General features: G+C 49.2%; 3 protein-coding genes and 2 non-coding genes across 10 annotated transcripts in view; 2 read left to right on the top strand and 3 right to left on the bottom strand.

Moving 5' to 3' along the window:
- RANBP10 (RAN binding protein 10) overlaps window positions 1–983 on the bottom strand; it is a 66,012-nt gene extending 65,029 nt beyond the window's left edge. For 2 of the 3 annotated variants that reach the window (XR_015773798.1, XM_005526266.3), the window contains exon 1: window positions 758–981. Coding sequence is in view for 2 of the 3 variants with exons in the window: in XM_005526266.3 (XP_005526323.2) it covers window positions 758–962 (205 nt within the window). In the remaining variant the exon portion in view is untranslated. Of the gene's footprint in view, window positions 1–757 lie in introns of all 3 variants that reach the window. The other variant, XM_088062380.1, reaches the window with a different exon arrangement.
- Window positions 984–3,114: 2,131 nt separating this feature from the next.
- On the bottom strand, window positions 3,115–14,376 carry CENPT (centromere protein T). Of its 4 annotated transcripts, XM_088062215.1 has the most exons (14): window positions 13,884–14,213; window positions 13,165–13,291; window positions 12,543–12,636; window positions 12,237–12,370; window positions 11,427–11,460; window positions 10,142–10,284; window positions 9,231–9,659; window positions 8,127–8,303; window positions 7,600–7,803; window positions 6,874–6,964; window positions 5,381–5,545; window positions 4,527–4,631; window positions 3,384–3,512; window positions 3,115–3,345 (listed from the first exon to the last, which is right to left on the bottom strand). In XM_088062215.1, the coding sequence occupies exons 1-13, from the start codon at window positions 14,211–14,213 to the stop codon at window positions 3,389–3,391; spliced, it is 2,157 nt and encodes a 718-aa protein (XP_087918341.1). In that variant the 3' UTR covers window positions 3,115–3,345; window positions 3,384–3,388. The 4 variants fall into 4 exon arrangements, with proteins under 4 accessions (XP_087918341.1, XP_087918342.1, XP_087918343.1 ...); XM_088062216.1 differs by lacking the exon at window positions 13,884–14,213 and adding an exon at window positions 14,237–14,376 and having other exon boundaries at window positions 3,115–3,512; XM_088062217.1 differs by lacking the exon at window positions 13,884–14,213 and adding an exon at window positions 14,226–14,355 and having other exon boundaries at window positions 3,115–3,512.
- Window positions 14,212–16,998, top strand: THAP11 (THAP domain containing 11). The gene has a single exon (XM_005526407.3). It carries the CDS (start codon window positions 14,212–14,214, stop codon window positions 14,944–14,946), a length of 735 nt encoding a protein of 244 aa, XP_005526464.2. The 3' UTR covers window positions 14,947–16,998.
- A 1,028-nt stretch (window positions 16,999–18,026) lies between these two features.
- TRNAL-CAG (transfer RNA leucine (anticodon CAG)) lies at window positions 18,027–18,109 on the top strand. Its single transcript has one exon. It is a non-coding gene; the product is annotated as a tRNA-Leu (tRNA).
- A 135-nt stretch (window positions 18,110–18,244) lies between these two features.
- On the bottom strand, window positions 18,245–18,327 carry TRNAL-CAG (transfer RNA leucine (anticodon CAG)). Its single transcript has one exon. It is a non-coding gene; the product is annotated as a tRNA-Leu (tRNA).
- Window positions 18,328–18,341: the final 14 nt, after the last annotated feature.

The raw sequence follows: 18,341 nt of genomic DNA, 5'->3' as shown, positions 1-18,341 counted from the left end.
TTTAAAACACACTTTCCAGAGAACCAGCATATACAACCCTGCACTGCCACCAAGAACAATTCCTACAGCACAAGCATTTCAGTTTTCCCTTTGTTTTTGCTATGAGTTTTTGTGAAAGACTCTCAGTACCACCTCTCCCCCTCCCCACAGACATAATTTGAAGACCAGTGTACACAGACAGAAGACAAAAATGATTACACAAGAGAGGAATGACATCAGTGTTTACTAGCCAGGCAGGAAAAGGAATAATCAGCTCTCCGCTGGGTGGGTAGGGAGAACAGCTCCAGTAGCGAGCAAGGAAAACATCACACTACAAGTCTGCGAGCAACTATTTAGTGTAAACCCGAGGAGCCAAAGCCCCAATTACGCAGCGTTTCGGGGCCATCCGACCCCTGGGCTGGGTTTTAAGCAAGATGACAGAGTAAACAGCCGGTCTGGCCGCACCGGGCCCGGGCAAGCGACACTGCACAGCGTTATATAAGGCCACACACTCCGCCGGGGAGAGCCCCCGGCTCCCCAGCGCCTCCGTTCCCGAGCCGCCCAGCCGGGGCCCCGGGACAAGCAGCGCCCCGCGACCGGAGCTCGGCGCCGCCCGTCCCCGCGCTGCTCACGGCGCCCCTGCCCCGGGGCCGCCGGACCCGCTGCCGCCTCAGCCCGCGCCCGGCGGGCCCCGCGGAGCGGCCGGGCCGAGGGCCACGCCGGGGCCGTCCCGCTCCGGGCCGAGGCCGAACCCGGCGCCGCCGCCCCAGCCCGGCACCTTTGTAGTGGACGCGCAGGTTGCCCTGCGAGAGGCCGATGTAGTTGTACTTGTCCTTGGGGCTCCAGGAGCGCGGCAGCGGCGTCTCGTCCTGGTTGACGGCGGGGTAGAGGCGGCGGAGGCGCCGGCTCAGCTCCTGCTCCTCGGGCGGCCCCGGCGGCGCCGCGTCCCCGCCGTGCGGGCCCCCCGCGCCCGCCTCCGCCATCTTGGACCCGCTTTGTGTCAGCGGGCGGGGAGCGAGGCCCGGCCGCGGCCGGCAGCCAATGGGCTGCGAGCGTGCCCACAATGGGGCCGCGCCGCCCGACGGGAAGCGCAGTCCTCGTCACTCCCACTCGCTCGTCCCTGGCTCTCGCCGAGACTACAACTCCCGAGAGGCAGAGCATGCAAAGCCCCGTCCCCCCTTCGGCGCGCTGCACGCTGGGAATCGTGTCCCCGTTCCGCCCTGCTCCCATCAGTGAGGTAGGGTGCGAGACTCCCATTCCCAGCGTGCACCGCGGCAGCCCGGAGCCCAAGGGCCGCCCAGCGCTCGCAGGCGCCCGCCGGCAACCTCCGCTCACGGGCCGGTTTCGGCCGCCGCGCGGCGTCCGCGCGTCAGGCGCTGCGTGGGCAGCTATGGCGGCGCGCGTGGGGGGAGTCCTGCGGGCGTGGCCGTTGCCGTGGCGACGGGTAAACGGAGCGCGCGCCATGGCGGGCCCGGGACTGAAGAAGGAAGCGAGCGCAGCCACGGGGGCTCCGGCAAACCCCAGCAACGGGAACAACCGGCGGCTCTGGGCTGCGAGCGCACGGATGAGGGACCCCGGCTGACCGGCTGCTGCTCACAAAGGCTCCTTTGGTTGTCAGTTGGATGCATTTGGCTACAGTCTTTGTTTACATTTATGTATGTTTTTCAATACAATTATGCCTTGACAGTACACTACAAAACTCCTGCCGTGAAACCACGGCCAGCAGGAAGAAAAACAAGATCCTTGAGCAGACTTATGAGTTCATTCTTCTGTATATGACACACATAATTCCATGTTTCCATTCTTTTTCCATGTCTCCATAGCAATAAACAGGCCCTTGTCATCATTCCAAAGCCATGATTGTCGGAGCAACTGGAGACCTACTTAAGGCAAGAGCTGCAGTCTCTTCCTCTGCAGCTGAAGTTACAGGTCTGACACAAGGTGATCTTGACAGAATGATCTTCCCTTACTTGAGAGAATGTTTATATAGTTACAGATTTAGACTTGTTATATTTAGATTACATATACAGTTACAATATATATATTTAGATATCCATACAGACCAGTTTGATACAAAAAGTTACAACCTTTGAGACTCCAGACTGCCAAACAGGTATCAACTGTTTGGAACACACCCAGTGTAAGGAAAAGGTTCCAGTGAGTTGAAGAATTCCCGTGGAACATCCAAATCCAGTGGCAGCCCAATAGTGTGACAGGCAGCAGCTGCAAAGCACTGTCCCCTCCCATTCCTCCCCTTGGGAAGCTGCAGCTTCTCGTGAGATGTGAACTCTGACACACACTAGAGAGGGAAATCCCATCCATGAAGGACATGCAGACACTTACTGATCCCAGCAGAGCTTTTCAAAGGACCGTTCAGTCACACTGTATCAGAAAAAAAATGCTCTTTGTTGTATTAATGGAATTATGTTTAAAAGTAAAATCCTTGAAAAATGCCTGCTCTTTGGATTGGCATTGGCTGCTGAAGAGATTTTAACTCTATTGGCCATTATGTCCTTTAGTGTTGTGCAAAACCTGTTAAACTTCCAAGTGCTGCTGCCAAGAGCTAGGCTGGATTTCCAGGATTCCCTATGAATTGTACCATTTGGCTGTAGTTTGAGGAAGCTATACTGCACACACAGCATAACCCAGAGAGGAGAATCCATACTTGCAGCAGGATTTAGGACAGCCTCAGGATGGGGAAAAACAACTTGTGTCACACTGACTCCCCAGAAGGACACTGAAGAGCAAGCTCAATATCCATCTCCATCCCTCTGAAACTGGTACATGGGACAGGCATTATTCTTTCTTGGCACCCTTTGCTGTGCCAGATCTCATTCCTAGTGTTGTTTAAGCTCCCTGGAAGCAGTACAGTCACACACAGAAGTTCTGCTTTGTTTCCCTGGGTGAGGAGCACAGCATGGACCAGCTCCTTCATGCAGCAACTGCCTGTACAGGAACACCAGTGGAAAACAAAGGGACACCATGACTCCCACTGGGAGCAGAGCCACAGAAACCACACAGGTGTGCCAAACACAGAGCACCAACACAGCTAAATGCCTGCTAGAAACATTTTGAACAGCACAATGCAGGAGCCTCTCAGCTCACTGACATAAGCAGCATTGGCATCACACAAAACACATGTAACATTTTATTTATCAGAATTGTACAAGTATTAAAAGATAATGTACAAAAATATGGATAGTCAAATTACTTGTAACAAAGGCTGGTGAGACCCAGCAGGGTGGTGTGGTGGCCACAGCACAATCTGCCTCCACTCAGAACATCCAGCAGTTGTCGCCTGACTGGTTAGGTGTGGAAAAGCAACACCTGGAGCAGTGACATGGAACAGCCCACAGCCAGCCCCTGGGAGCAGGCCACCTTCCCACCCCCAGGGGCCATCCCTGCAGCTTCACTTGAAAGGGATCACTTTATTTCCACTCACTGCAATTGGAATCAGGAGCTTCCGGTACTCCAGAGGGAGGTAACGCTCTATCAGCACATTCAGCGGCATCTTGTCTGTCACCAGCCCTTGCCTTTGTCCAAAAAGAGAGCAGAGAAGTAACAAGAGTTGTTAGTGAAATGTGTTTCCATTCGATACCAGAGTATGGTTTTCTTGCACTGAGGTTTTTGCATTTAAGAGCTGAAATGCCCTGTCTGCTTGTGACAAACAGCTCCAGACTCGTGTTTGCAGGCAGCTTCTCAGCTCCTGTGCACACTGCAATGCCAGGACTGCCCACACAGCAGAGCAGACCCAGGGGGCTCCTGCAGAGCAGCTTCCCACAGAGCTTTCCACTGTTTACCATGGGGATATTAATCTATATTGATCAGGTCCAAAGTAGAGGCTCATTGCTTTTTAAATTCACAGTCCATCTACCACGGAATAAACTCGGCCCTTTGATGTGACAGAAGGAAATAGCTCAGTACCCAGATTTTTTTACAGTCACAACTCAGAAGTGATTGGCATTTGCCAGCTGTGTAGGCCATGGAGTTTTCCTGTGCACCATTTAACTGACTGGCCTGAAAAAACCAGCATCAGTTTTGTAGAAAGAAAGAAAGTGCAACATTTAGTCATACTTTCCATGTGGAAGGAACAGAAATGCTGTTCTTATGCATGAGCCAGCAACAATTCCTGATCTCATTGTGAGGCAGTAAAAAAGCATAAAGACATCTGGAACAGGGTGAAACAACAAGTACATGGAATTCTCAAACCAGGACAACTAAACAATCGTGCCTCCTGGCCTGTTCCTACCAACCCCAGCACACACCTGTCAGGTCGGAAAATGAAATCTCTGCATTAGGACAGCAACAGATTATTCTTTTTAAGCAGCATCACCAGCTCACCTACAGAGGCCCATGCAAAGCCAGTGTCATCAGCTGTGCCTTGTACTATCCCCCAGGTGACTTTAACACCACATTTGAAACTTTTCCAGTTTCCCCCACTTATTGTGCAAACACTGCTGGTGCACATTCTGGCAACAACCAGGCATTACTGGGCTATCAAAGCACCACCAAACACTACAGCACATTAGTAACAACCCTTCCATTACCTCCTCATGAGGACTTCCAGGTCGGCTGCCTCCACTGTCTTCCTCCCTGCATGGTGGGTGTAAGCTTCCAGATCACTGCTCAGCTGCTTGAAGTATCTCTCAGAGCTGAGGGGGGAAATCAAATCAGACTGTGGAGCATGTGAACACCAGCTACTCACCCACTTCTGCAGGGTAAGCTGCACAAGAGCTGTGCAGGTCACAGCCTGCTAGGGAAAGCTAGGGGAGAAGAAACTCTCCTGCCCATGAACAAAGCTTGGCTTCTCAGCCCAGGCTCCCTGGAACTTCACTGCCAAGACAGCTGTCAAACAGCTGCACATCTGACAACCAGAACCTTTCCTAAACTTCCCAACCATGCAGAACAGAGTTGACACCAGTGACAGAGAAATCAGCATGGAGGGTCAGATACTGGCTGCTGCAGTGATATCTGCATCTGTTCAAACAATACAGAAGATTTTTACTCATGAAGGTAACAAGGTCTAAGGATTCAAAAATCTGAGAAACCTGGAATCCAATGGAATGCTGCACACCTCACTGTGCCCTGCATGATGACCATTGTCCAGAGCCATCCTGCCCATGGAAATTGATAATGGCAAGACTCTGACTGCTACAACTTGTTGGAACAAAAACCAGATGTTCCTGCAAGGCTGCACTGATCAGATACCCACAGAGAAGCCCAAAGCACTTCGCACATTTCTGCCCATTTTTATGGCCTCCCAAGACTCTTTCCAGCTGAAGAGAGAGGGCTGTCAGCTTGTCAGCAGCACTCCCAACAGGTTTATTACTTCAGAAGAGGAAAGAAAGGAAAAAAACCTCAACACTAAAAATAATGGAAAGAGCAATTTGTTCCTACGTACCATTTTTCAACAATTTTGAATGCCTCTTTGGTCACTGGCATTTTAGCAAAATGTCTGAATATCTCCTTTATCAAACTCCCTGGTACTTGAGGCTCACGTGGTTTCCTCTGAGGTGGTCCCAATCTCTTTGGAACTGTCTTGGGCTGCAGCAGCTGCTGGGGAGACCTTTGAGGGAATTGAAAATTCATACACTGGATGAACAAGGGAGAGGCAAAGAACACCAGACTGAGTTTGGAGAAACCCTAAGCTGAACTGGAAGGGATAATAACTCCCTTGAACTCTTCATTCTTTCTCCCTCCCAATTCTTCAAAACTCTCATGCCCACACAGGGCAAAACAGTTCATGTGGCATCATGGCCTCAAGAGAAGTAATCCAGGCTCAAGTTCCCTTGATTCCAGAGTGCTCATGTACCACACTGTCAACAAACATGTACTGGAGTTCTCTCCAATACAAGACTGCAGTTTCCACTGCATCCCTGCACTGTTCCCTTTCCAGCAGTGCACAAAGTTTGAGGCACCACAGAACACCTCTGCATCTGTGGACAGGGGAAGCTGCATTGCAAGGAATCCTTCTACACTATTAAGAACTTCAATGGGGGCTTTTTTTGTGGGCTGTGGGGTCCACCCCCCTTAAAACAAAACTGTAAATCCTAAAGGAAATTACAATTGTCTTCCATCCTAAAACAGGAAAAATTGCAATATGGAAGAGTTAAGTGAAATCCATGGATTCACTCAGTACGTAATTGGAAAACAACAGAAAAAAACTAGAACCTCAGGCTAACACATGCCAAATGCCCAGAGAGGGTGTGTGGATCACTTGACTCTCTCCAGTCCACATGTGCCATACGTGGGCACAAGAATTTTGTCTTCTTGTTTATTGCTTTAATAGACAAAGCTTTAAAGTCATAGGCTAGAAAACTCCTCCTGTTCCCTAGGACCCATCGCTAGTGGCTCTGATGAAGCATATGGCTTCACCAAATTTCTAATCAAGAGAGAACAAGTGTTAACTAATTTGGAGTAATGCAGAGGACATGTTCACTTTCTGCCTCTAGGAGAGCTTCTTTTAGTCAGCCCATGGCAACTGTACACAGCTTTAGGCTTCTGCAGTAAATACAAGTATGTCACTCCATTAGATCAGTGTCTTGCTATCCATAATTCCCCTCTTCTGCAAGGGTCTCCGCATCCCATGCTGGAGTCTCTGTCTCCAGAGTGGCTTAACAATTGAAAAACTCCTAGGAAAAGTTTTGGTCTTCAGCACAAGAACACATTACAAGAACGTTCATTGGAAAGCCTTAAGGCATCAGACCTCCTCTGGAAGTTCACTGACATTCACTCAATTCACTCTTCACTCAGCTGCTACAGCAGTGAAAGAACCAAAGACTTCAGCACTGCTCACTCCCTGTGGCAGCTGCCGGAGCAGCTGGCAAAGCCAGGCTCTGCTCTGCCCCCAGCCCCACTTCTGCCAGGCCACTGCTGGATGTGGCTTAGGCTTACCTGGGAGCAGCAACTTTTTCAACATGCGGTGCTGACAGCAGGAGGTTTTTGGCTGGAGCACGGACAAACACAGGAGTCTTCATGGAAGCCTCTGGGAAAAAACACACTTGAGGAACTGAAGTCTCTTTCCAGAACTCCTGGAGCAGGCAGCAGACAGAAACCCAGCCAGCTCCCCACATGCCTGGCCCTGGTCACACTGCCTGTGTCTCCACAGCACCCTGAGCCAGCACAGCTGCTGGCTGCTGCAATGCCACCCACCACAGCTCCTGCTACACAGGCTGGGGGCTCCCCATGGCCCGTGCTGCCCCAGCTGGCTGGGCAGGCTGCAGGGACACACACACAGGACCAGGCTGCAGGGGCCGAAGGCTGGTTTAACTCAGGTTGCCACAAAGCTGCAGCCTTTTTAACCAGAGAGAACTTCAAAGTCTACAAGCTATCTCTGTCATCTTGCTAAGCCATGGGGGAAATTGTCCTAAACAAAGGGACAAGCTGAGCTACAGAATCACATTACAGGGCCAGACTACAAACTTCTCCCTGTTTGTAGATTTTCATAACTCTCTTCAGGCAAGGCTCCTATTATCAGAATCTCACCTCTTCTCTGCTACGAACCCATTTCCTCCAAGTCTAATCTGCATTGTCTTTAACTTCACTCTTGAACTTCATTTCTTAACAAGTGAGGGCAGGAAAGAAAACAATGTTAAGAGAAATGCTGAGCAGCTTCCTTACCTCGACTTGCAGGCTGTTCAGCTTCATCCTCAGAAGGCTCTTCCACTGAACTATTTAAATCTAGCATGATAGCCTGGTCTTGTAGTTCATCTCCTTGTTCATCAGTTTCATCTAATGAAATTATCCCAGGTTTATCAAATGAGGAAAAGGCATGAGAGTTCCTGTCCAGTCTTTCAGCTCCAATACCATTGGTAATCTTATGTTCTAAATTTTCAAAACAGGCAAAAGAAAGCACTGAAACAATTATCTTTGCCTGATTCTGGAACTTCCACTAGTAAATTTTCATCAAAGATACCTGCTGTAACTATACATTTCTAAGCCCTACTGCCAGTACAATTTTGGTTTCTCTTTAAATAAAATGCAGTCTTCCAGCTTAAAATGACAAAATTGGTTTGGTATTTGCCCAGTAATTAGCTCAGATTCCAGAAAACACCGGAAGTTAAGTTTCTCTCAGCACTGATACCAGTGATGCAGCATGAGAGCACTTTGGCACTACAGAGAGCTGTCAGCATTAGAGGTGTTCTCACCAGCTCCGGGAGAGCCGTGGGCTCCAACGCTGCCTTCTGCCAGTTCCTCTCCTGCTGAAGAAGCCATTTCTGTTTCACCTCTGCTGTCCTGTCCTGTAGTTATCTGCAATTCTGCTTTTTCAGCCAGCTTCTTCTCCAAATGTTCAGAATATCCAGCACTTGGACCATGTTCTGGAGCTAAAATAAGAAATTCTATCATACATCTTACCTACAAAAAAAAATCCCAAGCAACCACCAGCACACAGTTTAACCATTAAATACTGGAATGTATTTGTGATAAATAACCTCAGCCACAGAGGTAAATAAGAAAAGCAGATGCAGCTCCCTCTACAGCTGAGAAATGCCTAACTTTTCCTGTGTTTCCTCCACAGCCACCTAATTAGGGGCACATCAGATCCCAATGAAGGAATTTTACTTACAGTAAGTAAAGCTCCTCCAGATCTGGCATCTCTATGGCCATTTTCAATTTTGGTGATTATGTAAAAGACCAGTTTCTTTTCCTTTAAATCTAACAATACGTGGAGTTTGTGCTCAGATTCTCCTCTTCATTTCCTCCATTTTTCTGAATAAATAATTTTTTAAGAGATATATTCCCTTATAGAGAGAAGAGAGCCTAAAGTGATTTTAACCATCCAGGAGAAACCTCTGGCAGGCAGAATAAGAAATACACATGACAAGACACGTGACTTGTTTGTGTTTAAAACTTCTGAGCTATTGACTACTTAAGTATTCTTTTTTTCCTTTATACTACATATATAGTCCACATATCTGTTACTATGTAGCTCAGTTAAGCAGAAACCCACACAGGTAGTTACTTTGGCAAAATTGGGTACTCTCATAATGCTGTCACTTGCTGAAGGGTTTGGAAATCTTGGCTGAGTCCAGAACCAAAAGCTGTCAAACTGCACTTTTACCATTCTCTCCAGTGACTGTGAGTTTTCACACTAAAAAGTACAAGAGTGGCCTTGGCCTTGGGACGTTGGGACAACCAGGACAAGGCCAGGCAAATGAATGCCAAGGAGAGGTATCAGGGAAAAACTGGCAAACGATAGGAATTGCAAAGCATATACCTGCTAAGCCTAACCCTTAATCCACAGTACTCACTGCCAGCCACCTCTTCTTCAGAAAAAGAAATCTGTGCCATTGGGTTGCTCTGTGGGGATTGATCTTGCTTTCCTTCTTGCTGCTTTGCAGGGGTTTCTGGAGATATGTGAGTCATTCTGTCAACATGCTCATCATGAAGCCTTGAGCTCTTGGAGTCTCTTTGGGTCCTTCCCTCGTTTGTTCTCACATCGGATACCAGGCCCTCCAGCCTTTCTTCTTCTTGATCACCATCAGAAATCAGGCTCCTCTGTGCTGAAGTTTTTGAATCTGACAGCTGGGCTTCAAGAGCAGAAAGTTTATTTTGGTTCTGTTCATCCAGCTGGGGCTGAACAAAGAGCTCCGTGGTATTCATCATCATTTCTGCATCACTTGTCAGGATGCTTGTTCGAATCCCAGATGTAGACTGTGAGTCCACAAGATAGTTCTGTCCTGTTGAGAAAGTTTTAAAACAAACTATGTGAAAAACTTTTCAAGGTCATAGGGACATATTTTACAATCAAGACGTGTAATTCACAATTTAAGTAATTCAACCAAATTTTACTCCTCTTCAACAGATCAAACACTGAGAAACTGTATGACGCCACTTCTGTGCCCACAACACTCCCCACCAAGCCCATAGAGATCTCAGTACCCACAGATGAAGATGATCCCAAATAATTCCCATGGTTTAAATGACCAAACTGGACAAAGTACGTATTTATGTGCACAGAATCAAAGGAACTGCTGAAGCAGATCCTCATTCTAATTAATATTTCTTCCCAAATCCCACTCTAATTCTGTGAATCTATTAGTAAATTTTAAATTCTAAAATACAGACCATCCTTCAGTAAATGCTTCTAAAAGCCCCTTCAACATAAGGCCCTGCCTCCCAAGAGAGAAATAACAACACAACAATAACAACAAAAAGAAACCTTTGCTGTTCAGCATGTTCTGTTCCACTTTGCCTTCAAACACTTGTAAGTCAACAGCCTTGCGGGTTTTTGGTCTCCGGAGCAAGCCCCTCTTTTCAACGGTGTCTGGGGCCAGCAAGGAACCCACAGACATACGAAAGGATCTGTATAAAGAGGAAAGAAATTGTCAGAATCATGCACTCCCCTTTTACCCTCAGAATACAGACATGACAGCACTAACTGTGACACATTTTGCAGGACTGCGAGAAATTTCCCCAAAAAAAACTTTAAGATTATATGTCAGTCTTTAAATTAATTGTTTATTTCTATACTATCACCCAACTTCAGGATATGTATCAGAGAGATGAGGAAGCAGACTTTTTTACAGCCTCCCTGAGACACTTCAACACTACAGCAGACAAAAGGGTCAGAAATTAAAAAAATCAAATCTCAAACAAATGTTTGAGAGTAAAGACATACTCTAGATGACAATGGGGTGGTAGGAGGACTTCCCAACAAGTTTAAGAATCTACTTAGTATCAATACTCTCAGCAAAGTACAGCTACCAACACATTGTGACTTTTTTAAAGATGAGAGCTGACAGCAACACCTGAAGCATAGGAAAAGATGTTTCTCATTGTAGGTATTCTGCACCCTGAAGACTGACCATGTTCAATGGCCTCCTGTCCCTCTCTCCAGGCAACCCAATTAAAACGGGGGTTCAGAGGGTTCAAAGACAGAAGCACAGAATATAACCCCAAAAAGCATCTTGTGTGGCATCCCAGGCAAGAGCTGCAATGAGAAAAGTGAAATAATGTGCTGACTTTGGCCAGGGTCATGTGTAAAGTACACGGCAACACTGGAAAGTAAGTTCTTTGATTCACTTAAAAGCTCTTTAAGTCCAGAAAATACTGCAAATATGCAGTATTATCTACTGCAATAGATGTAATTGATGTGATGAAACTATTAACAGGCAGGGATAATATTCTAATTCTGTACTGATTTACTGTTGGAAGCATGAGAATGAAAGGAAAAAAGGAATGATCCTAGCAAGTAAAAAGAGGAGCAAGAGGAGCAATACAAGCTAGACCAACCCTGGCATACTGTGCAGAGCCACAATTTCTGAAAACCAAAAAGTGTGGGGTGCAACACCTTCAAAGTCCAACAGCAGAGGGGCAGATGGCTGTGCTATTGCTGATACTAACACAGATCTTTACATGAACCAGGTATCTGCACTGCTCTCACCCCTTCAGATGTGACCATACCTAGGACTGACAGAAGTTAATGCATTTTAGGTTAAACTCACCGAGCCGTAATTGTGCTGTCCAACGTTGATGGAGCTAGAAAAAGTTGATGGCACATTAGTTGAGCAATTACCCTTTACACAACAGGCTACAAGAACATCCCAAAGGATCTTCCTCTCTTCAGAGCCAGCCATGCTACTATCCTCAAACATACTTTGATGCAAAAAGAATTAGATAACGGGGTCACTTTACTATTTCTTGCCTACATTTCAGAATTGCATACTAGAAATCTAATAAGCAATTTCTGAAAGGGTGAGACAATATTTATTTCAATGAAAATTTAACATGGCATAAACCCTCAGATTTAGTAATTTTAATTTTACCACACTGATGACAAGATGTTAGGCCTTGGTCACAACCACCCTTCAGCAACGTAACCCAAACACATCTGGAGCTTTAGAAACACAGGTAACTATTCCACAGACTCTTGATGAAACTGGAACTCAAACTTATTCTGCTCACAAAGAACTTTGTTTTATATAACTGCAAGAGAAAGCATGCAGCTGCTTGTATATGAAAGTGTCTAGAACTGAGAAGAAGACAGGGATTGCTTCCTCTGGAGACACTTCAAAACTCAAAAAGCACCAAATTGCAAAATAGTCAAAAAATTATATATAGCAGTGGCAGAGCCTAGAACTTGGCTTAAAAAGGTTTATTTTAAATTTGATAGGATGGGGCATGAGATACTGCAATCTGGATTCCAAACCTACAACTGTCCAGCTGGGCAGCTCTTGACAACTGAGTTGAGCAGGTGAGAACCAGCTGACAGCAAATGCAGCACTGAGAAAGGTAATTTTTGACTGCAGCCTTACCTTGGTTCTGGGGAAGTCGTCTCTCTGCTGCTCTCTCAAATTCAGAAATGCTTAATTTCCTTCTCTTCTTTGTCGTGTGGAACACAGTGATATATTTTTCCTCAGGAGCAACATCTGGCAGCTGCAATTCCCCCCTACCAAAACAAACCAAGCTGAAGAGCCATTTCTGATAATCCCCCCTGACAAGATGCAATTCTGGTCACTAAAACACAAGTAGAGAAGTCCTGCTCCCCAATCACAACACAGGAACTGCAGCTATACCTGGCAGTGAAATTAAAGTGCAAATTATCAAAAAACCCTACTTACATGCTGGAAACCCTCTTAGATGGGACTTCTGAATGAACTTCTTGTGTGTCTTCACGGCTAGATATCTGAGGTGCCAGTGGTGAAACTTGGGGTTCTGCCAACAAACCAGAACATTTCCTTTCCACAATTCAAGACAGCAAGAGCACCAAAATGCAGCAGGGTGTCACATCTACACTATAGGCTGTAAACAACATTTACTAACAGGTTAAAATAAAGACCTAGTAAAAACTATTTGGGTTCTACTCCTGGCAGTGACAGATGGCGGCAGGGGATTTCCCTGCACTGCAGAAGAATGTGCCTCTATAACACACCTGATCCTACAAAGGCAGCACCAGGATTATGTGCTCAGTCACCAGGATAAGAAGTCCAAGTGAAGAGGGTTTTGAAGAGGATCTTCAAAGCTATGATTTCACCAGTGCAAGGCCTGGTCTCTCAGACAGCTGTATCCTGCATTCAGGTGCCCTGCAGCGACTCCTCTGTTACATAAATCAGTCATACAACAATCTGATTTCTGTTCCATTTAACAGGGAAAGGATAATGGGCTACCAAGAGCACCCCGTTTTCTCAACTCTACAAAAACATTGTATTTCTGTTCTCAATTTTCTTGAAAGAAGATACTCACGGTTCTGCACGACTCTCTTGAGCATAAGCCGTGGTGTGCCATTTCTGAGATCAGGGAACACTGCCAGTCTCTGCTTTGCAAGGGTGCTTCTGACAGATTTTCTCCTATTTTCTACACTTAATTCAGTCTAAAGAGAAATCAGGAAACAAGCAATTCAAAGCTAGTATTTTAATTATTAAAGATTCCAACATCAAAAGCACCCACCACCCGTGTTCTAATCACTCGCTCTGTTCTAATAACAAGCGAAGCAAGCTGGCCAGAAATTTTTTCCAAATTCCAAAGAGAAATTGCGCGTGACAACTTTTGACATGCATGTTGTTTTTTTTTTTGACGTGACACTTTTTGACAATGGTGGCACTTCCCGTGTGGACAGGAGACAATTCAGCTCGGGCTACCATCCAGTGGGTTCCAGCATAAAACTCTCCTATGGGCGAAATCCTGGGTGACCCCAGAGCACAGCCGCGACCTAAACCCGCCGAGCTGCGGGCTACTCGGCAAAGTCAGGGGTTTCGGCCCATTTCCCACGATTAAAGGCGAACAAGGGTGAAGGAGCGGCCTCCGCTCCTGCTTCAGAGGCCTCATTTCTGTCTCAGACCGAGAGCGACCGGGCGGGCGGAGCCGGGCGAGTACCGCGGAATGATCGATTCCGACAGCGACTCTCCTTTCCCCCTTCTTCCTTTTCTTCCCTTTCGCCCGCCCTCCCAGATCCGTCCGCGCACCTGGGCCGCCGCCCGCGCGTTGTGGTGGCCGCTGCGCCTGAGCCTGGACCGGGATCGCCTGTCGGCCATGGCGGGCCCGGTAACGGCCGACTCCTCCCGCGTCCTGCAGCCTCTCGCGAGACATAGACCTGAGCGCGCGCGCGCAGGGAGGGGCCGCGGCGCAGTGTGGGGCGGGTAGTTCCGCCGGTGGCGCGGTGCATTGTGGTCCGCGTAGTTCCGGGGCGGCGGCGGCGGCGGCGGCGAGAGGCCGCGCGGGCCTTGTGGGAGCTGTAGTTCGGCGGGGCCGCTCGCCCCGCTCGCCGCGGGTGTCCCCCCGCCCCGCGAGGCCATGCCGGGCTTCACCTGCTGCGTACCGGGCTGCTACAACAACTCGCACCGCGACAAGGCGCTGCACTTCTACACCTTCCCGAAGGACGAGGAGCTGCGGCGCCTCTGGCTCAAGAACGTCTCCCGGGCGGGCGTCAGCGGCTGCTTCAGCACCTTCCAGCCCACCACGGGCCACCGCGTCTGCAGCGAGCACTTCCAGGGCGGCCGCAAGTCCTACCTGGTGCGGGTCCCCACCATCTTCCCGCTGCGCGGCGTCAACGAGCGCAAGGCTCAGCGGGCCCGGCGCCCCCGCCCCGCCGCCGCCGCCTCCGCCGCCCCGCAGGGCCCCGCGGCCGCCGCCGAGGCCCCTGCAGGGGGCGCGGCCGAGGACGTGAAGCCCATCGACCTGACGGTGCAGGGGGGGCTCGGGGCCGCCGCCACCATCGGGCCCAGCCCCGTGCGGCTGCCGGTGCCGGTACCGGCGGCGGCGGCGGCGGCAGGGGAGGAGAGCCCGGTGGAGGGCGGCCCCCCCGATCACTCGTACTCGCTGTCGTCGGGCACCACGTCGGAGGAGCTGCTGAGGAAGCTGAACGAGCAGCGCGACATCATCGCGCTGCTGGAGGTGAAGATGAAGGAGATGAAGGGCAGCATCCGCCGCCTGCGCCTGGCCGAGGCCCAGCTCCGCGAGGAGATCCGCGAGAAGGACCGGCTGCTGCACGCTGCCAGCGCCGGCACCCGCAAGCGCCACGGCCTCTGAGGGCTGCCGGGGCCCGGCCCGGCGCGGGGCTCTCCATCCCGGAGCCTCCGCCGCCCGCCGTGCCGGGCACAGCAGCGATGGGATGGTGCCCGGCTCAGCCCACGCCACAGCAGCCCCCAGCCGGGAAAGGCCTCGCCATCGGATTCCCCTTCCTGGACTGGATCAGCCGCGTGCCCAGCCCCGTTATCGCCCCGACGTTGTCTCCGGTGTCACCTCACACCGGGCCCATCAAACGCGCTGTGTGCGGTGTCAGAACACGCTGCTCGTAGCGTGGATAGGACCCGAGCCGTCACTAAGTGGACGTAGGGTATCAGTTTTCAGCAAATAAACTCGCTCTGTGTCAAGTGAGGTAACAGCAACACTACCCTGGAGAAGGCGTGTCCGACTGCCGTGGGCACTGTACCCATCATAGGAATGGTCGGTGATGTCGCATTCAGCCTCGCTCAGTGGAGGAAAGCTTTAGAAACCCTCTCAGGGTGATGTGTTTCTTCAGTAAATTACTGATGCCGTAAGGCTGCTGTTCCTAGCGTGACAGAACCCCCAGATTAAAGAGTGTTCTTGTACCGTGTAGTTTCTGCTTTCTCTGCGGCGTGTGTGTATTGGTTACAGATGTCTTGATGCTCTTGACACCAGTAAGGATTACAGTCTGGTACAAAGAACACGGTGGCATTTAACAGCTGTAGTTTATCTCATTGGCTTAAGACTCCCTCTAATGAAATGGAGGCTTTGTAACACATTGGAATTTTAATCCTTGGCTTTCGTTCAGAGAACTAGGATGAAACAGAAGTGACTTTACCTGCAGTGGTTGCAAACCTTTCCTGTCTAATCCTAAACTAGTTGGCATGACTAATAATCTGTACATTAGGCAAGACCATACTAAAACCTGCTTGTGTGTTCTAAACCAAGATTTAAGAGTATTGTACAAATCTATGTGGAATGGTTGTATAATTTCTGTTTCTAGCCAGCATCAATCCCTTCACTTTCTGCAACAGGAAACCAGATCGGCGTTGGCTAGAAAGAGGGTGGAGGGAAGGTAGCAAAACCACGGGTTTGGCTTGGTTATGCACTTCCAGCCTGGCTGGTGGAACAGATCCCTCAGCAGTTTGGAGGAGGAGAAGAGTGTCTGGTGCTCCAGCAGGGCCCTGTGGCAATGGGCAACAATGATGGATGTTGAGAACAGAAGCCACTTCACCACAGTGTGCCCATATTCCCCTTTGAGGGTTCCCAGGTGTTCCCTGGGTCTGTGAGATCCTTCTGGAACCAGAGTGCATTGCACTCAGTAGATTGGGATGTCACTTTTACTAAATTTTATAGACGTATTTTCTAAATGTAAAAAGTATCTTTAGTTTGAAATTATGTAATCTTTGTAACAATGGCTAATGTAGCTTTACATCAGCTTCTACACTGTATACAACCAAGCAAAAGGGCACCCTGGGGTTTTGTAGCCAGAGGTTTCTCTGTAGATCCTGAAGCCAGTTCAGCTCCAGGTTGTCACAGCCTGCTATGTGATGCATGGGTCATTTTTTATTAATGTGTGTGCCAAGTTGGATGGTCATCTGTAAGGATACTACATGTCTATCCATGTACTAAGTACTGCCTGTTACTTCAGTTTAATTTATTCTCCAATCTGATATGTAGCTCTCCAGCTCTGTGCTATACTGATTTTTCTGCGAGTCGAGTTAGCGGGAATTTTTTCGTTTGGTTGGTTTGGCTTGTTGTTTTGGGTTTGTTTTTGGGGTTTTTTTTGGTAGGACAAGCAGATACGTGCTCCACCATGGGATTTAACATATGTGATTGGTCCAGCAGCTCTAGATGCTCCCATCAAGACAGTAGGCAGCACAACATCCCTCCTTGCTGGTTGTGCATCTGAGCTTGTTGAGAACGTGCATGTCGTGACAGTCATGGTACTTTTTCTACCATTGGGATGCACTTCAGGATGTTCAGCCATTCAGCCTTGCTGGACTGGTTACCTGCTGGACTGTTTGACTTCTCCAGGTTACACTGAGGTGCTAACATGCTTAATTTTAATAAAGTATATTTTGTTTTCTTACATTTCCTGTCTCCTTGTGGTTCGTATATCTATTTCTGAGAGGTTTGTGGCTGTAGCTTTGTGTTCTCTTTTGTAACATCTTTTTATTCATTGTGAGCTCTACAGCTGGAGCAGCGGGAATATCTTTACATTCATGTAAGGTGAGGAAGAGGAGTTTGAGGTTAGTTCAGTGTACCACACACCTCCCTGTGCAGAGGTTGGTGCCTTTTTGGTGAGCAATCAGTCACAGGGCGCTCTCTGTGTAACCAGGAGGGGTTTGAGCAGGGAGACAGGCTTCCCACAGGGCTTCCCCCAGCATGACTCTCCTGTCTAATGTCTGGTGGAGGAAGGAGAAGGCACGGCCTCCCATGAAACAACATAGTGCAGGGAAAAGCTGGAATGTACTCCTACAGTTTATAATTCCACCTGCCAAAGTTCCTGGTTTCCAGATGGATTAGAGCTATTAGTCTCAAGCAAACATATGCAGCAAAAAATTCAGCTATGCCTCAACCATCACATTTTTGGGTTGAACTGGGAATGTTGAATACAGCTGCAGGATGGGGAGGTGATTGTCCCACTCCACTCTGTGCTGATGCAGCCTCACCTCGAGTTCTGGGAGCAGGTTTGGGCACCATAGGACAAGAAGTACCTAAAGCTGTAACAGAGCATCCAAAGGAGGCCATGAGGTTGGTGAAGGGTCTAGAGGGGAAGCCATGTGAGGAGCGGCTCAGGGCATTTGTCTTGTTCAACGTGGAGAGGAGGAGACTGAGGGCAGAGCTCATTGTGGGCTGCAGCTTCCTCGGGAGGGGCAGCAGAGGGGCAACGCTGATCGCTGCTGTCTGTGACCGGTGACAGGACCCGAGACAACGGCTGAAGCTGTGCCAGCGGAGGTTTAGGCTGGATGTTAGGAAAAGGTTCTTCACTCAGAGGGTGGTCGGGCTCTGGAAGAAGCTGCCCGGGGAGGTGCTCAGAGCAGCGGGGTGACCGAGCTCACGGAACGTTCACACAATACCCTCAAGTGTAGCACGGGCCGCGACCGGCACCCAGCGGTGTCAGGATGGCCGAGCGGTCTAAGGCGCTGCGTTCAGGTCGCAGTCTCCCCTGGAGGCGTGGGTTCGAATCCCACTTCTGACAGCACTTTTTGCCCTTCGCTCGCTGTAGTTAATTAGTTAATTGCTTTTAGTCGCGAGCCTTTGCTCCGCTGTCGGCTTTTTATTCCCGCCCGCCTTCCCCAGCTAAAAGCGGCCGCCGGGCGGCGCAAAAGGGAGCTGTCAGAAGTGGGATTCGAACCCACGCCTCCAGGGGAGACTGCGACCTGAACGCAGCGCCTTAGACCGCTCGGCCATCCTGACCTGCCGCCCCACTT

The sequence above is a fragment of the Pseudopodoces humilis genome, chromosome 14, assembly GCF_049639895.1.
Source record: "Pseudopodoces humilis isolate 2021_Gansu_Grassland_sample_001 chromosome 14, ASM4963989v1, whole genome shotgun sequence".
Taxonomy (NCBI): Eukaryota; Metazoa; Chordata; class Aves; order Passeriformes; family Paridae; genus Pseudopodoces; species Pseudopodoces humilis.
Note: the sequence above shows the minus strand (reverse complement) of the source record. Positions and strands in the feature narration are given on the sequence as shown.